At 38.1% G+C, this 13938-nt stretch overlaps 1 protein-coding gene across 1 annotated transcript in view; it reads left to right on the forward strand.

The window, feature by feature from the left end:
• Positions 1-8787, forward strand: part of wars2 (tryptophanyl tRNA synthetase 2, mitochondrial) — a 30152-nt gene extending 21365 nt beyond the window's left edge. The window contains exons 4-6 of the mRNA XM_031311939.2: positions 1584-1666; positions 3992-4110; positions 7213-8787. Coding sequence (XP_031167799.1) covers positions 1584-1666; positions 3992-4110; positions 7213-7661 — 651 coding nt within the window. The 3' untranslated portion in view covers positions 7662-8787. The remainder of the gene's footprint in view (positions 1-1583; positions 1667-3991; positions 4111-7212) is intronic.
• Positions 8788-13938: the final 5151 nt, after the last annotated feature.

Genomic DNA, 13938 nt, shown 5'->3' on the forward strand with positions numbered 1-13938 from the left:
AGCTACGTTTCATAAGTAACTCTGCACTTGGTAAATAGTGACATTAAGGGTATTATGATATAATCGAAAAACATATTTCTGATTTATAATCATGTGTGACACTTCAGAGTTTGTTTTATGGTAAATTGTAATCTTCACCATGTGTGTATAATCATGCCTGCTGTGGTGCAACATGACAAGTTCCCACTGACTTAATTTTTGAACGGATTTAAATGTAATTATTAAAATGACTCTGTTATAGGTATTAAATGATCTTGTCTTCTTTCAACGAGCCTCTATTAACCATTTAAATGTTGATTAAAAAGGTTAAAACGTGTCATTCTCGAGCCTTAGCAAAAATGCTTTCATTATAGAGTTCTAGTTTGTGCTGGTCGCTTACAGATTGTCAGCGATAGTTATAGATCACTTACGGAAGTTTAAAAGACATACAGATAAAAACCTTATGTGACAAAATGTATTCTAATATTCAAATCGTATATAGCGTGTTGTTATAAAGATACAAATAATGGCAAAACATTTTTTTTTTATATTGACTGATGTGAAGTCCACCGCTAATATCCTGTTACGTGATGCGGTCAGCCCGGTTTCCGACTCACGGTATCATCAACTGGAGATGAAAAGTATTTATTTCATAGCTGAACACTTAAACAGAAACTAGCTTTAAAATCCAGCCTATATTTCTCAAATCTTTTCTCAAACAATCTGCAATCTGAAGAAGAAGATGGCTCCTTTTTATAGTATGTGGTGATTATTATTGATATTATATCTTCTTTCAAAGGCTGGATGTCCTCTCACTCACGGTTTCAGAATCATGCTGATTTAATTATTGCCACATCTTCGCCTAACTTCAGTTTAATAGTCAGAAATTAAGATCATTCCCTTTTCCGCTCCCTCTGAATTTCTTGCATTAATTGAACATCCCTATAGTCTGTTTTATGGTTTTGTTTCTCTATTTCGAAAACTCTTATAATACCTTCCGCCAAGGAGGATTTATTTTCAGTTTGGTTTGTGGGTTTATTTTATTGTTTGTCAGCAAGATTCTGGAAAAAACTACCGGCCTGATTTTCTTGATTGAAGGGTGTTGCATGGGCCAGGGAAGAACCCATTACATTTTTGGAGTGAATCTGAATCACGGGGCGTACACACAAATAATTTTTCACTCTCGTTAACATTGCGAGATCTGACATTGCCTTGGCGGAGGTCTGCGCTCTCCAAGTGCCCTTCTAGTTCCAGTTATTTTCCCCTGGCCACATGCAGTTTTAATACATGCTGAGACCGAGCGAGAGAGCCAGCTGCTGCCTGTTCTTGGTCTCTATTGCTACATAGAAAAAACTTTTTGTTTACCCAACAGATGAGTTGATCTCAAACATGGTGGAAAATGTCACGTGAACTCATCCGTACCCCGTTTGTCTGAGAATCGATGAGTCGTACAAGTGAAAATAGCTCATCCTGGGGGAAGGAAAAAGTCTTTCCACCTGTTTGCTTTTATTACTGCTTGTATGTAGTTTGTCTTTTTCTACTTTAATTCTGTATCTTTTATCTCAACTTGCTTTTGATTTTTCCTTCCTCTATCTTTTACTCAGACGAAGAGCAAATTAAAGAATGAAGGCAGTGTTGGTCTCTTCACGTATCCTGTCCTCCAGGCCGCCGATATTCTCCTCTACAAGTGAGATCTCCGTGTGTGTGTGTGTGTGTGTGTGTGTGTGTGTGTGTGTGTGTGTGGGGCATGTTTATTTGGAAAAGGCAATGTTTCCTGTACCCTTAGAATTGTATAATTCATAACAATGTGCTAATCTGTTTTAATCGGTTGGATCTTTCAGGAAATTTGATTCCTAATGAAATTGACTTGTAATGTGGAATCAATTAATGTATATAAAATGTGTGTGTGGTCAGGTAAATGCTGCCATTGCATCTATTAATGCAAAATTGAGCATTATTGTTTCTTTAGCTCCGTCGACAAAGTTGCAGTTGCGTCTTTTCTCTGTACAAAGAACGTTTGTTGGGTGTTTAATTTTCCAATCATTTTCCACACTCCGGTAAAACAGAGCCGTAAAGCCTCATTGATTTGATTTGAAGTGTTTTTGTATGTTCCTTCTCTCAAAAGGGGTCCCACACTGTGCTTTCTATAGGGTTTTATTTACCTTAGAACTCGGAAGCTGAAGCTGGGAATGACGTCACACCCGAGTTGAATGCGTTCCATTTACAAGTCGGATTTTCATTGTTTTCATTAGCTCTAGCCAGGTTAGCCATTGTTAGCAATGCCAGTTTATAACAACGCACTACGCTGTTTTTGTGCATACAAACAGCATAACAACATTGTCCACAGATAGAATGTGGACAGCGCTGCGTGTGCAACTGATTTAGTGAGACACAAATAACACAGAAGTGCTAATAAACTTTGTTACTACAGCTTTCACAACTGTTGATGCACGGAGCAGCCATGTTGGATTTTTTAGCTCGGGGTACTCGGTGGTTGCCCGAGTTCCGAGCTCAGAAACCCGAAGTCAGGGGGGTGTATTTCCAACTTTGACCTCGGGAAATCTGAGTTCCGAGTAGAAATGGAACGCACTAAAAGCTTGGTTTTCAGACATTTTTATTGTTTGAACACAGACATGTGTGACCATCCTGTTCAAAAGCAGATTGATCTTCGTATTGGAATGCCAAAACAATTGGCTCATGTAGAAAGCTGCAGCAGGGCCATCAGTCTCTGAAAGCTAAAGCTGTTGGTGAGGTTGTGCCTTGCATGATTATAAAGTATGATATAAACTATATTCCAATAAAATCTGGGTTGGAAAAAAAAAGGAAAATATATTGTATTACTGCAGTTTCTTCTTTCTGGTTTTAGAGTTGCTCTGCTTAATATTCACGTTTATTACTGCTGGTATTGATAATGTTTGCTAAACATTAAATGTTGGCTGGGTTTTTCATGGAGTTTGTAACAGAAGTGGATCACCTAACTCTTCTTGAAAACAAATTATGAAATAAAACAAGAACTTTAAGAAAGAGCAGAGGTGCTATGTCATTAAGCAAATACCATTAATTGTGTGACTTTTGTTTAGTACGTCATCTACTTACTGATTGAGTCACCAGACAAGTTATCCCTGCAATATAGTTTGTTTGTTTTTTTCCCATTGAAGACACATCTGACAATGCAGATTTGTCCACGTTTTAAGATTTCTGCCTCCATCCTAACACAAGACATTCACAACATTTGAAAAGCCATGTTTAAAAAATCCACAGCAACATCTTCCAGAATCTCTCGATAACCCACAACACAACTGTTCTCATAGGAACTATTTTCTTCCGAATTAAATAGATCCAGTAAAAAACTGTGTGAGCCACAAAATAAAAACTCTTCTGTCTGGTGGTGGAGGCAGAAATCAAAGAGACAGAAATCTCAAAACCTGCACACACAAAAAATAAATTCTCCATATGTTTTTGTATTAAGGCAGCCCTTTAAGTCTCCTTAATGTATTTTAAATGCAGTCAACCAAGCTGATTGTTCTAACATTTTCCATTTAAGCCTTATCAGATTTGAGTGAAGAGAAATTGTCTGATGCAACATAGTGTGCTGCTGGTGCAGCCGTAGATTTTTATACGAGCTGAGTAAGTGATCAGTTTGTAGTTGGATTGTTGTAGCTCGGTGTGTCTGCAGTGAAAATCTAAACTTAAGCTACATTTTTTTTTTTAAGAATGTAGACGTTATTTCTTCAGCGGTTTGGTATTTGAACCATCAAACAGCCAAAACCTAATTTCCTGTGTAAAAAGGAGCAGTGAAAACTCATCTCTAATGCTCTCTGGATTTTATTAAAGAAGAAATTGATTGCTTCCTCCCGGGTGACAGTTGCAAAGTTGCAAAACTGACTCTGAAGAAAGCTCCAGCAGAGACTCCAAGTGGCTCTAATTTGCACTCCCATCTTTCTGTGTATTTTAACTCCTGTGCTGTCAGTTGTTGAGGAAGCTCACGTTGTGTTCTTGGTTCATCTCTCAGGTCCACTCACGTCCCCGTCGGAGAGGATCAGGTCCAGCATTTGGAGCTGGCTCAGGATCTCGCTCGCATCTTCAACAACCGCTACGGAGACCTGTTCCCTGAACCCGCCGCCCTGCTCAGTGAGGACACACTCATACACACACATTTACAGGCAGCTGCTGATACTTCAATAGATCTCTGGTAGCCAATAATTGGTGCCGGAATTCAGTAGTTTTTCTGTTTTAATGTGCAAAATGTGTTCTGCTGTTTTCCTTTTTATGCAAGAGTGAAAACCCTTTTTAACAGCATTATGGTAAATCATCATGGTTACACACAACGCACTGAATACGTTTTATAAGCATTAGCAGCTGTTTGAATGAGATATCACCCCGACTAATTTTCAGGTTTCATGAGGAAAAAAGCATTTAAGCATTTTTGTCCGTAACTGCATCCTTAAAATAAGTGGGGGAAAAACCGGCCAGTGCAATCTAATATTACAACCCGTTTTAAAAGATATCAGGGAGTATCTACATCTGGAATTAAAACCAAACAAAGGAAATACTTGAAACACTTTAATTTGCATTGGAAAGGAGGCTACATATACCTACTGCACTTGTTTTAAAAAAATAACATTTTAAGAATTCAATTACACACAAAAATATCTTAATGAGAGTTTTTTGCAGAGCAGATCACAACATATCTTGTTTCCAATGTCGCATTCTGTTTTATTTTTTGCTCCTGTTTGTGTATAAATTGGTCTCTTTGCCTTTCCCTCCGTAAATTATTTTTCCTGAATCATTGTTGAACAGAACAACAGCTTTAGAGAAGTCCCCGTGTCCCCCCGTTTTGATTTGAAGGGACTGACACCAGTCATTTCTACTGTCAAACCCTCTTTTAGTTGCCAGAAACATCTGGATGATGATGTAACGTCATCAACCGTTGTCCAATAGTCAACTGGAACAAGAAAAATACAGTGAAGAGCAAAACAAAAAATACATCGAAGAGCAAAGCAACAAATGTCAGAAGTTTTGTGTTTTTATTCAGAGGTGTATTTTTAAAGCAATTCTGTTAGACTTCTGTTTTATCTTTGCAAACGTATTTCTTTTTTGGGAGGCATTTCGTGCCTTTATAAGACAGCGATAGTAGTAGAGAGATGACAGGAAACACAGGAGAGAAATGGGGAATGGCATGCAACAAAGGTCCTCGGCTGGGGACGTGGCAGATCATGGTTGGCTTAACACTTGAGACACAGACGTGCCCCTTTGCAAACAGAGTTCATTTAACAGTCATTACCTCACATGATAAGATTTGCTGTCTGCTGCTAATTCATGGATAGAGATAAATAAGAAGCCTTCATGTTTTCTGCTTCAGTCACTGGGAATAGTCTGTAGAAGGAAATAAAAAGGAGGGAACTCATATTGCCAAATTCAAGATGATTGTAATTTCTACGGTAAATGGTTCCATTTGTAATTCATTCTTTCAGGCCTTGACTTTTGTCTTAGATTAATTTTTAATGTTTTGACTGCACTTTGTATGCTGCCATTTTGGCTAGGTCTCCCTTGCAAAAGAGGTATTTTTCCCGGTTAAATAGACGCAACTTACACTTAAAGGAAATTCAGGGGAATATTAGACCATTCAGCAATGATTTAAGGTACAATATGACATTATTAGTTTTGTTTTGAAATGATTACCCTGTGGTCTCCAGTTTTACACACATGGCTAACATCCCTGTTTCATCCTCCTTGATTATCAGTATCATAAAAGCACAAGATGGAGTCAGTCATGTGTGCAATGCAGCTTTGATTAAAGAAATATTTTTCTTCCCCTTGTATCAGAATAATAGAGTGCTAATAGATTTGAGGGGATGTCCTCGAGATGACTTGTGTGTGTGTGTGTGTGTGTGTGTGTGTGTGTGTGTGTGTGTGTGTGTGAGTGAGTGAGTGTGTGAGAGAGAGAATTGGTTCAGACTGGCAGATCCCATCTTCATTTCTTGTCTCTGGCCAGGCGGAGTTGCCAGTCACCACCTTCCCTTTGAAACTAAACCAGAGATGTTTTAATTTGCCTGAGATAATGACGTCTCACGGGTGATAAACAGGATGTGGCACGGTGGAAGGATGTGGACTTCTAGTATGGGATAGAAAAAGAGTTGGAGCTTGCAAGATGACGGAAGGATGGGGGTTTATAAATAAGAAAGGAAAGGAAATCCCGGCTCCCAGCCTGCTCATCACTTCACACCTAGATACGTCTGCTTCACAGACACACACACACACACACGCTCATTTCATCATTTCATTCGCGCTGACATAAACTAGATTCAAACCCTGAATGCACCCTACAGTATGTACTGTACATTGTCTCTGTCTTAACCTGTTAAACCAGCCGGTCATTCACATCTGAATTTAAAAAACTTAATAAAAGAATATAAATTTACCAGCCGAAATCCATCAGTAGAAACACTCAAAAACGTAACCATGTTTTCCATGGAAATGTCTTTATAGAGGCAATAAACTACTACTGAATGGATTCTACATTTAATAATAAGTTCATATACGGAACAATAATGGACATATTGACAACAAATGTGATTCATTTTTGAATTATTCTCATTTCTTTTAACATTTTCAGGTTGATCTACTCTCTAAAGTCTCTTTTAAGCGTTCTCTTGATGTTCAGTTGACAAGAAGGAGAAGCTCCCAGCTCATTTAGGTTTCCTTCAGTTATTATCATACAGCGTTCAGCGGTGAATGCTTTGTGGTTGTTTTTTTTGCCTAGAGGGCGTGCCATGCTAGCAGCTAGGCGAGCATTATAACGTGTGTTACAAAGTGATGCACGTTCGTCTCTGAAGTAAAGGCTGGACTACAATAGAGCTGTTTGGAGCAGTTTGTGAACAGTGTTTTCTGTTGGAGATGGTATATGGCTTTTTCACTTTTTAAACATATTACATGTACAAAAAAAGATATATAACACGATAAAGGAAAGGGAAAAATCCAAAAAGTATAATATGAGCCCTTTTACCTCAGTGTGTCTTGGACTGCCTTTGTGCTTCTGAAATCAAAAATACACCTTTGTCCCTCACTCAGTTTTATAAATATAACAGAACCTTTTGATGTCGGTGCTTATTTTGCAGTGTGTCAAATGCTGCTGGAAAAACTGCTGGATGTCTTATTATGAAGTGAATATATTGTTTTTTTTATTTTTCTCATCCTACCTATTCATTTCTCAATCTGATTTCCTCCCTTTAGGCTCCACGCGAAAGGTCAAATCCCTCCGTGACCCTTCCGCCAAAATGTCCAAATCTGACCCCCAAACGATGGCGACGATTACCATCACAGACTCCCCCGATGACATCGCTCTCAAGCTTCGACGTGCTGTCACCGACTTCACCTCTGAGGTCAGCTTTGACCCGGAGACTCGGCCGGGCGTGTCCAACCTGGTTACGATCCACGCCGCCATGGCGAGGATCAGTGAGGAGGAGGCGGTGGCCCAGGCCCGAGGGCTGGACACCGGTGCCTATAAGAAGCTCGTCACGGAGGCTGTGATCCAGAGGTTGACGCCCATCAGGGAGGAGATCGAGAGGCTGAAGTCGGACCGTGCTCACCTGGAGGGAGTGCTGGCCCGGGGGACCCGCAGGGCTCGGGAACTGGCAGCACCGGTCCTCAGAGAGGTCCGACAGCGAGTGGGATTCTGCTGAGAGGCAGCTGGCAGCCACATTAACAGTATACTGCAGGCCGTGCTCAGTTGACTTCTGCTGATATAGAATTTATTCCAATTACTGTTTACATATCTGAGATATTCAAGGATGTAACTTGTGATGTGACTCAGTGTAAAAAGACTCGACTGCAGAGAAACGGTCTAAACTGATTGACCGAAGACGTATTTGTTATTTAGTAAATCAATGAGGAGGCTGTGTCTCTTGATGCGGTGGTAACGTTGGTCTGAAGCAGCCAGACAAGAAGAAAATACATCACTTTTGTGCTTGTGTGTACTAAACACTCGTTCTGAAGACATTGCGGTTTATTTATCTACTCATCTTTTGAATTTTGGTTGTGTTTCCCCAAATAACACACAATAATCTTGATATTCTTCAGCATATTTTGTCATAGAGTAGATTTCTTGTCATCAGCGTTTCTGATGCGTTTCAACAGTTCTCAGTCAAACTGTAATGTCACCAAAATAATGACACATTTACTTATTAAATTATACTTAATTGGTTTGAGAGTGATCAAATGTAAGTTGGATTTAGGTCACAGGTGTTGAGATCTGATGTTGTAGCACATGTCCAGAGTTCTGTTCACACTGGCAGCTCAATCAGAAGTTTGTAAATCTAGACAGGAATCAGATTGGATTTTTGAAATCAGGACCGACAAAGACGAAAAGACAACAGAAAAAATGAAAACCGATTTGTGCAAATATCCAGATTCAAACCAGACTCATTGGTGGTTTGACACCAACTTGTTTCTCACAAGTGCTTTACAAATCCCAAATAAATGGAAGAATGGAGACAATTGTGAAAATACAAATAAAAGTACAAACTCAACAGAATGCACCCTGACTACTACAGATATACAGTGTATAACATTTGATAATGAATAGTTTATTTTGAGCAACATACAAAAGAATAAACAAAAAACATAAAATACAAGACAAAAGCATTTCACTATGAAAAAAGAAAAATCAAGAATAAGCTAAATAAATAAATATTTTTAAATAAATAGTCTTGTCCCAAAGGGAGTAGGAGGAAGCAAAAATGCTTTTCGGGTCCTACTTTTTTTGAAATGTCCATACCTTTTACATCTTTAATTACAGAAATATCCCATATCAAAGTGTTTTTAATCGGATCATTTTTTCAACATGCAACCATACAACCCTATAACAGAAAACATTTGGTCTCAGTCCTGCAGTGCAGACAGTATATGAGCAATGAAACTATGAGAGAGATGGGTTAAGAGGTTCTGTGGTGCAACATCTGACAGTGGGGATCATTGAAAACTATTAATGGTTCTAATAACTCCAGACCACACTCAAGTCCAGTGGTGGAAGAAGTACTCAGATATTTTCCTTATAAAAGTAGCAATACTACAGTGTAGAAATACTCATGTTACAAGTAAAAGTCCTGCATTCAAGATCTTAGTACAAAAGCATGAGCATCAAAATATACTTAAAGTAAAAGTACTCTTTATGCAGAATGGACCATTTGAGAATAATGTATGTCACTGGATTATAATTATTGATGCATTTGTGTTTTCATAACTTTAATGTTGCAGCTGGTGGAGCTCATTTTAATTCCTTCATTTAATGCTGGGTAGCTTAATAATATGTCATCATTAATTAGAAGACCATATATAATTCATATAAATAATCTAAATCTGCAAAGTAATATAAACTGTAAAATAAATGTAGTGAAGTAGAAGTATGAAGTACCATAAAATGAAAATACTCAAGTAAAGTACAAGTACCTCAATATTGTACTTAACAGTACATTTAGTCAACAGTACTTGAGTAAATGTACTTACACTCCACTGCCATGTCATGGCATTGGAAAACTGATCTTCAACACAAATATAGGTAAGTTACTCCTATTTGTTTCTGTACTGGAGATCACTGGCGCCTCATATACAGTATGTGACAGTGATAGTGAGATCCTGTATTTACGGGTGATTTTAAACAGTGTACAACGTTGTTTACCGTTGCTGTGTGTGTGTGTGTGTGTGTGTGTGTGTGTGTGTGTGTGTGTGTGTGTGTGTGTGTGTGTGTTGCCATTGCATCTCTTAATGCAAAATTGAGCATTATTGTTTCTTGTGTGCGCGCGCATGTGTTCGGTATGGGACTGGGAATCTTCTTGTTAGTGTTTGCTTTTGTCTTTTTGAGTACACAACACATTTGTTTGTATATTTGCAGCACAGCAGTTATTTCATTGATATTTCATCAACATTTATTTTGTTGACGTCTTGTGACACATGGATATTCTGTGTGTTCACAACCGTATTGAATCAACACAATTTCTTAGCTTTTTAGAAAATCATTTCTCCCTCTCATCCCTTCATTCTTCCCTCCATTTTTCCCTCCATTGTACACTCTCATACTCTCCCACAGCTCCTCCTCCTCCTGCTGTTTCTACGTGTAGGCCTACGGTTTTAACGTTCTGCTCTCAGCCATCACACTTTCTCTAATTGAAAATGCACTTTTGTAGTCCTTTCACACACACACACACACACACACACACACACACACACACACACACACACACACTGGAGCTGGACCGCGCTGGTTTTTCCATCCCGGTGTTTACCTGGGAACAGAGCGGTATCCTCGCTCGGTTTATTTCCCTTTGGTCCTTTTTTTCGTGTTGGCATGCGCAGCTGACAGAGTATAAATAAAAATATATAGACTACATATACACACAGCACCAGGCTGTAAATCAAAGCGACCTGTTAGGCCCGCAACATTATGACAAATACATGTGTCTGTTTAAAGTGAGACTGCAGTGATATCACTGCGGTGTAATAAGTAGTTTTAATATGAAAGCGACACCGTAACTGAACCGTTTTATGCGCAAAAGTTAAAACTTTAATGGAGTCGTAATACATGTAACTTATTAAAGAAATGGCGGCAAATGGAAAGAGCTACAGTGGAGAATAAATAAATATAAGAAGGAGACTTTTGACTCATGTTGAACTTGGTGTGCATGCTGTGAGCCGTGTAGGAAACTAGTAAACCTAAAGCCACTTAACCTCCAGACATAGTCTGTTTACCCAACAACGTGTTGCTTTGTCTCAAGGCACATTAGTATTACTAATTAATAGAAATAGCGTGATAGGGTTTTATCGTGCAGTTAGACGCAAGGAACTTAATTTAGGATGGAATCCCGCATTTTTTAAATAATTGACTAAATGAAAAGTATAGTCTATAGGCCTACATATACAGTAGCATATACTGTATCATAACAATGTGTGTAGGGTGGAATTTTATCTCACTTAATGATGTATGAGTCGGGGTGTTATCTCACTATGTGTGGCTATAAGGTATCTATGATAATCTGTAATATTCCTAAAGGACTTCAGCTGTGATGAATCTGTCTCCTTGTCATTGCATTTTATTTATCACATTGTATTCATATGTATATATTCATTTATTAGCCTATATTAACTTTTAGGCTCTAGAGCTAAGTGGCGTGGATGTTTAGTGTCTAAATCACGAATCACGAAAAAACGCGCACATCAAGGATCCATATATATATATATATATATATATATATATATATATATATATATATATATATATATATATATATATATATATATATGGATCCTTGATGTGCGCGTTTTTTCGTGATATATATATATATATATATATATATATATATATATATATATATATATATATATATCTATATATATCTATATCTATATATATATATATATATATCATGTAATGCTATTTTATTTCTTTATTCAGTAAGTTTTCTGTCAAAGAATTTGAATATAATGTGTACCCATATCGGCTGCAGCTGCATGATATTTTTCATTCTATAGTTACGTCTTCATCACATCCGTTTAAGATTTAGGCTAAAATATTTAACCTCACAAAAGAAAAGAAAAGCGCAGAATGTCTTTTTTTAAGAAAACGATCACTATAATCCGACTATTTATTTCCTGCTTTGATGTTTGTTTTTGTCCAAGTCACTCCTTTAAGGAAAGTGTCTCGTGTGAGGCTTTAAAGGGTGAACTCTGGTCTCTTGCTTATGGTCATCACAAAAACCCAACTTCTCGTAAATGCACAATTTAACCATCGTCTTAAAGCAACTGCTGCTGATGTTGTATTTTACGCCTAAAACTGAGCGTCAGGCGAATGTCAGGATCTTCAGGCCCAACACTGACCACTCAGTCTTAATCCTCACATCTCCAACTTTTCAGTGCCTCCTGCAGTGGCTCTCCGCGATATATTTAGAGTCCTGCACGGGGAATCGCAGTCCTTGGCCCGGGGTAGAAGGTGCTGAAACGGCCCGAGAGCTGCTGTCACTTTGGATGCTTTACTGCGCGCTTTGTCCCCGGGGTCAGCCGGGGTCAAACGCTTTCTTTTACTAATTGAATATTAACGGAACGTTTCCGCCCACCTTCCACGTGTCTGTCTGGGTGAAGTCAGAAAACAAAAAGGAGTTTATGTTTTTCCGTAAAGAGTACAAGAAGCCCTCCGTTTGGTTAAAAATGTAAACCAAACACAAACTGGCAAGAATAGCGTGTTTGAGAGAAAATATTATGGTTGCATTGGCCCTTATAAAAATGTTCCATATAAACCTCTGGAGATATTTATCTGATTTTAAAGAATTCGTTTTGGGTGAATGAGATGCCATCGGGGCTATAACTGGGATCCAAACAGCAAACAGTTGGTTTTAGTTTTAACTGCTTGTGTTTTACGAGTTTCCTCCCACAGGGATTTAAACCCCATCTTATGCACACACACACACACACACACACACACACACACACACACACACACACACACACACACACACACACACACACACACACACACACACACACGCACGCACGCGCGCGCGCGCGCGCGCGAAAGCACGTGGAATATTTAGGCTACTTGTCCTACTTTACGCACAAGCATTTAGTCGCACATCACCCAACATCTCATAAAAAAAACAATTATCCACGTAATGTAATGCAGTTACAATTGTGTAAATTACAATCAAAATTGTATTCATATAATTTCAAACTCCATATTTCTCCCTGATTATCTAAAAATAATTTTACTTTCAAGCTCAATAGGCTACTTGCATTGCCATTAAAGCGTCAGAAATGCACTTATATAATATATAATATCCACTGCGTCGATCTGTGCAGAATAATGCCAATAATGTCAACCTGTAGGAGCTTCTACTAGCCTTTAATATTTCCGCAGTAACTCTAGTTAGACTTTAATTTATGTATTATAATGTGTTTGTATGTGGTTTAATTTGTTTTTATAGACTAACCTCTCAGTAAAATATTCAATATATAAACAGTGTTTCCGCGATGTATTTGTTTCGGAGTTTTACATAAATTAGAGTTTTGTTTGCGGTTTCTTGATTTGTTAACTTGCTGAGTTATAACCATTGACTCGACTGTATAAAACAATCCACGTGCACGGCGGTGACCTTTGGAGAGCTTGATCTTCAGGAGCCGCAGGTTGAATTCCGGCCTGCAGTCTTTCCTCTGACGGATCAAAATCCAGCAGCGATCATCCTGGGCCCTTTCTCCCCTGATCTTTTCGTTTCGTCGCTCACGGGAAATGTGTTAAAGATTTCTTCGCCCCGGTAGAAACGGATCAGCCGCTTGCCTTCGGTCTGTGAACCTCTTCCTGAGCATCAGGCCTGCAGACGGATCATGCAGTTCCGGACAAAGTCTCAGCAAAGCGCCGGTTTTCAAAAAGCGATGCTTGATCTTTGGAACCGGTTATGTTTTAAGGATCTGACCAAAAGCTGCAACAATATCAACTGCCTGTATATTATTATTATTTATAGTAGCCTATTCTTATTCTGATTCTTATTCATATTCTTGTTATTAGCCTAAAAGCCCATTGGGGAAAATTTGTCATTTGTTATATTGGGCTATATAAAAACAATTCACTTGACTTAATATTTGTTTAATGATTATTATCATTAGTAGACTTTTATTTTAATATGTGGTAGTAGTCTTCTATATTATGCTAGTCTTTATATTTACTTTCAGTGCTATTAGAAATAGTTCTTCTTTGCATTACAACCAAAATCTAAACATTCATGTTTTACTAATACTTTCCCAACACATTATTAAACGCAATAATGCGTCTTCTGATATATATATATATATATTTTTTTTTAATAGAAATTGGTTATTTATTAATCCAATAATTGTCTGTATTGGGTCTAAATTGATTTGTTATTTTAAGGTAATTCTGCGTCGTTTTTTTGACGATTGCTTTCATCAGAAAACAGGGAA

Source organism: Sander lucioperca, chromosome 8, assembly GCF_008315115.2.
Source record: "Sander lucioperca isolate FBNREF2018 chromosome 8, SLUC_FBN_1.2, whole genome shotgun sequence".
NCBI classification, from domain to species: domain Eukaryota; kingdom Metazoa; phylum Chordata; class Actinopteri; order Perciformes; family Percidae; genus Sander; species Sander lucioperca.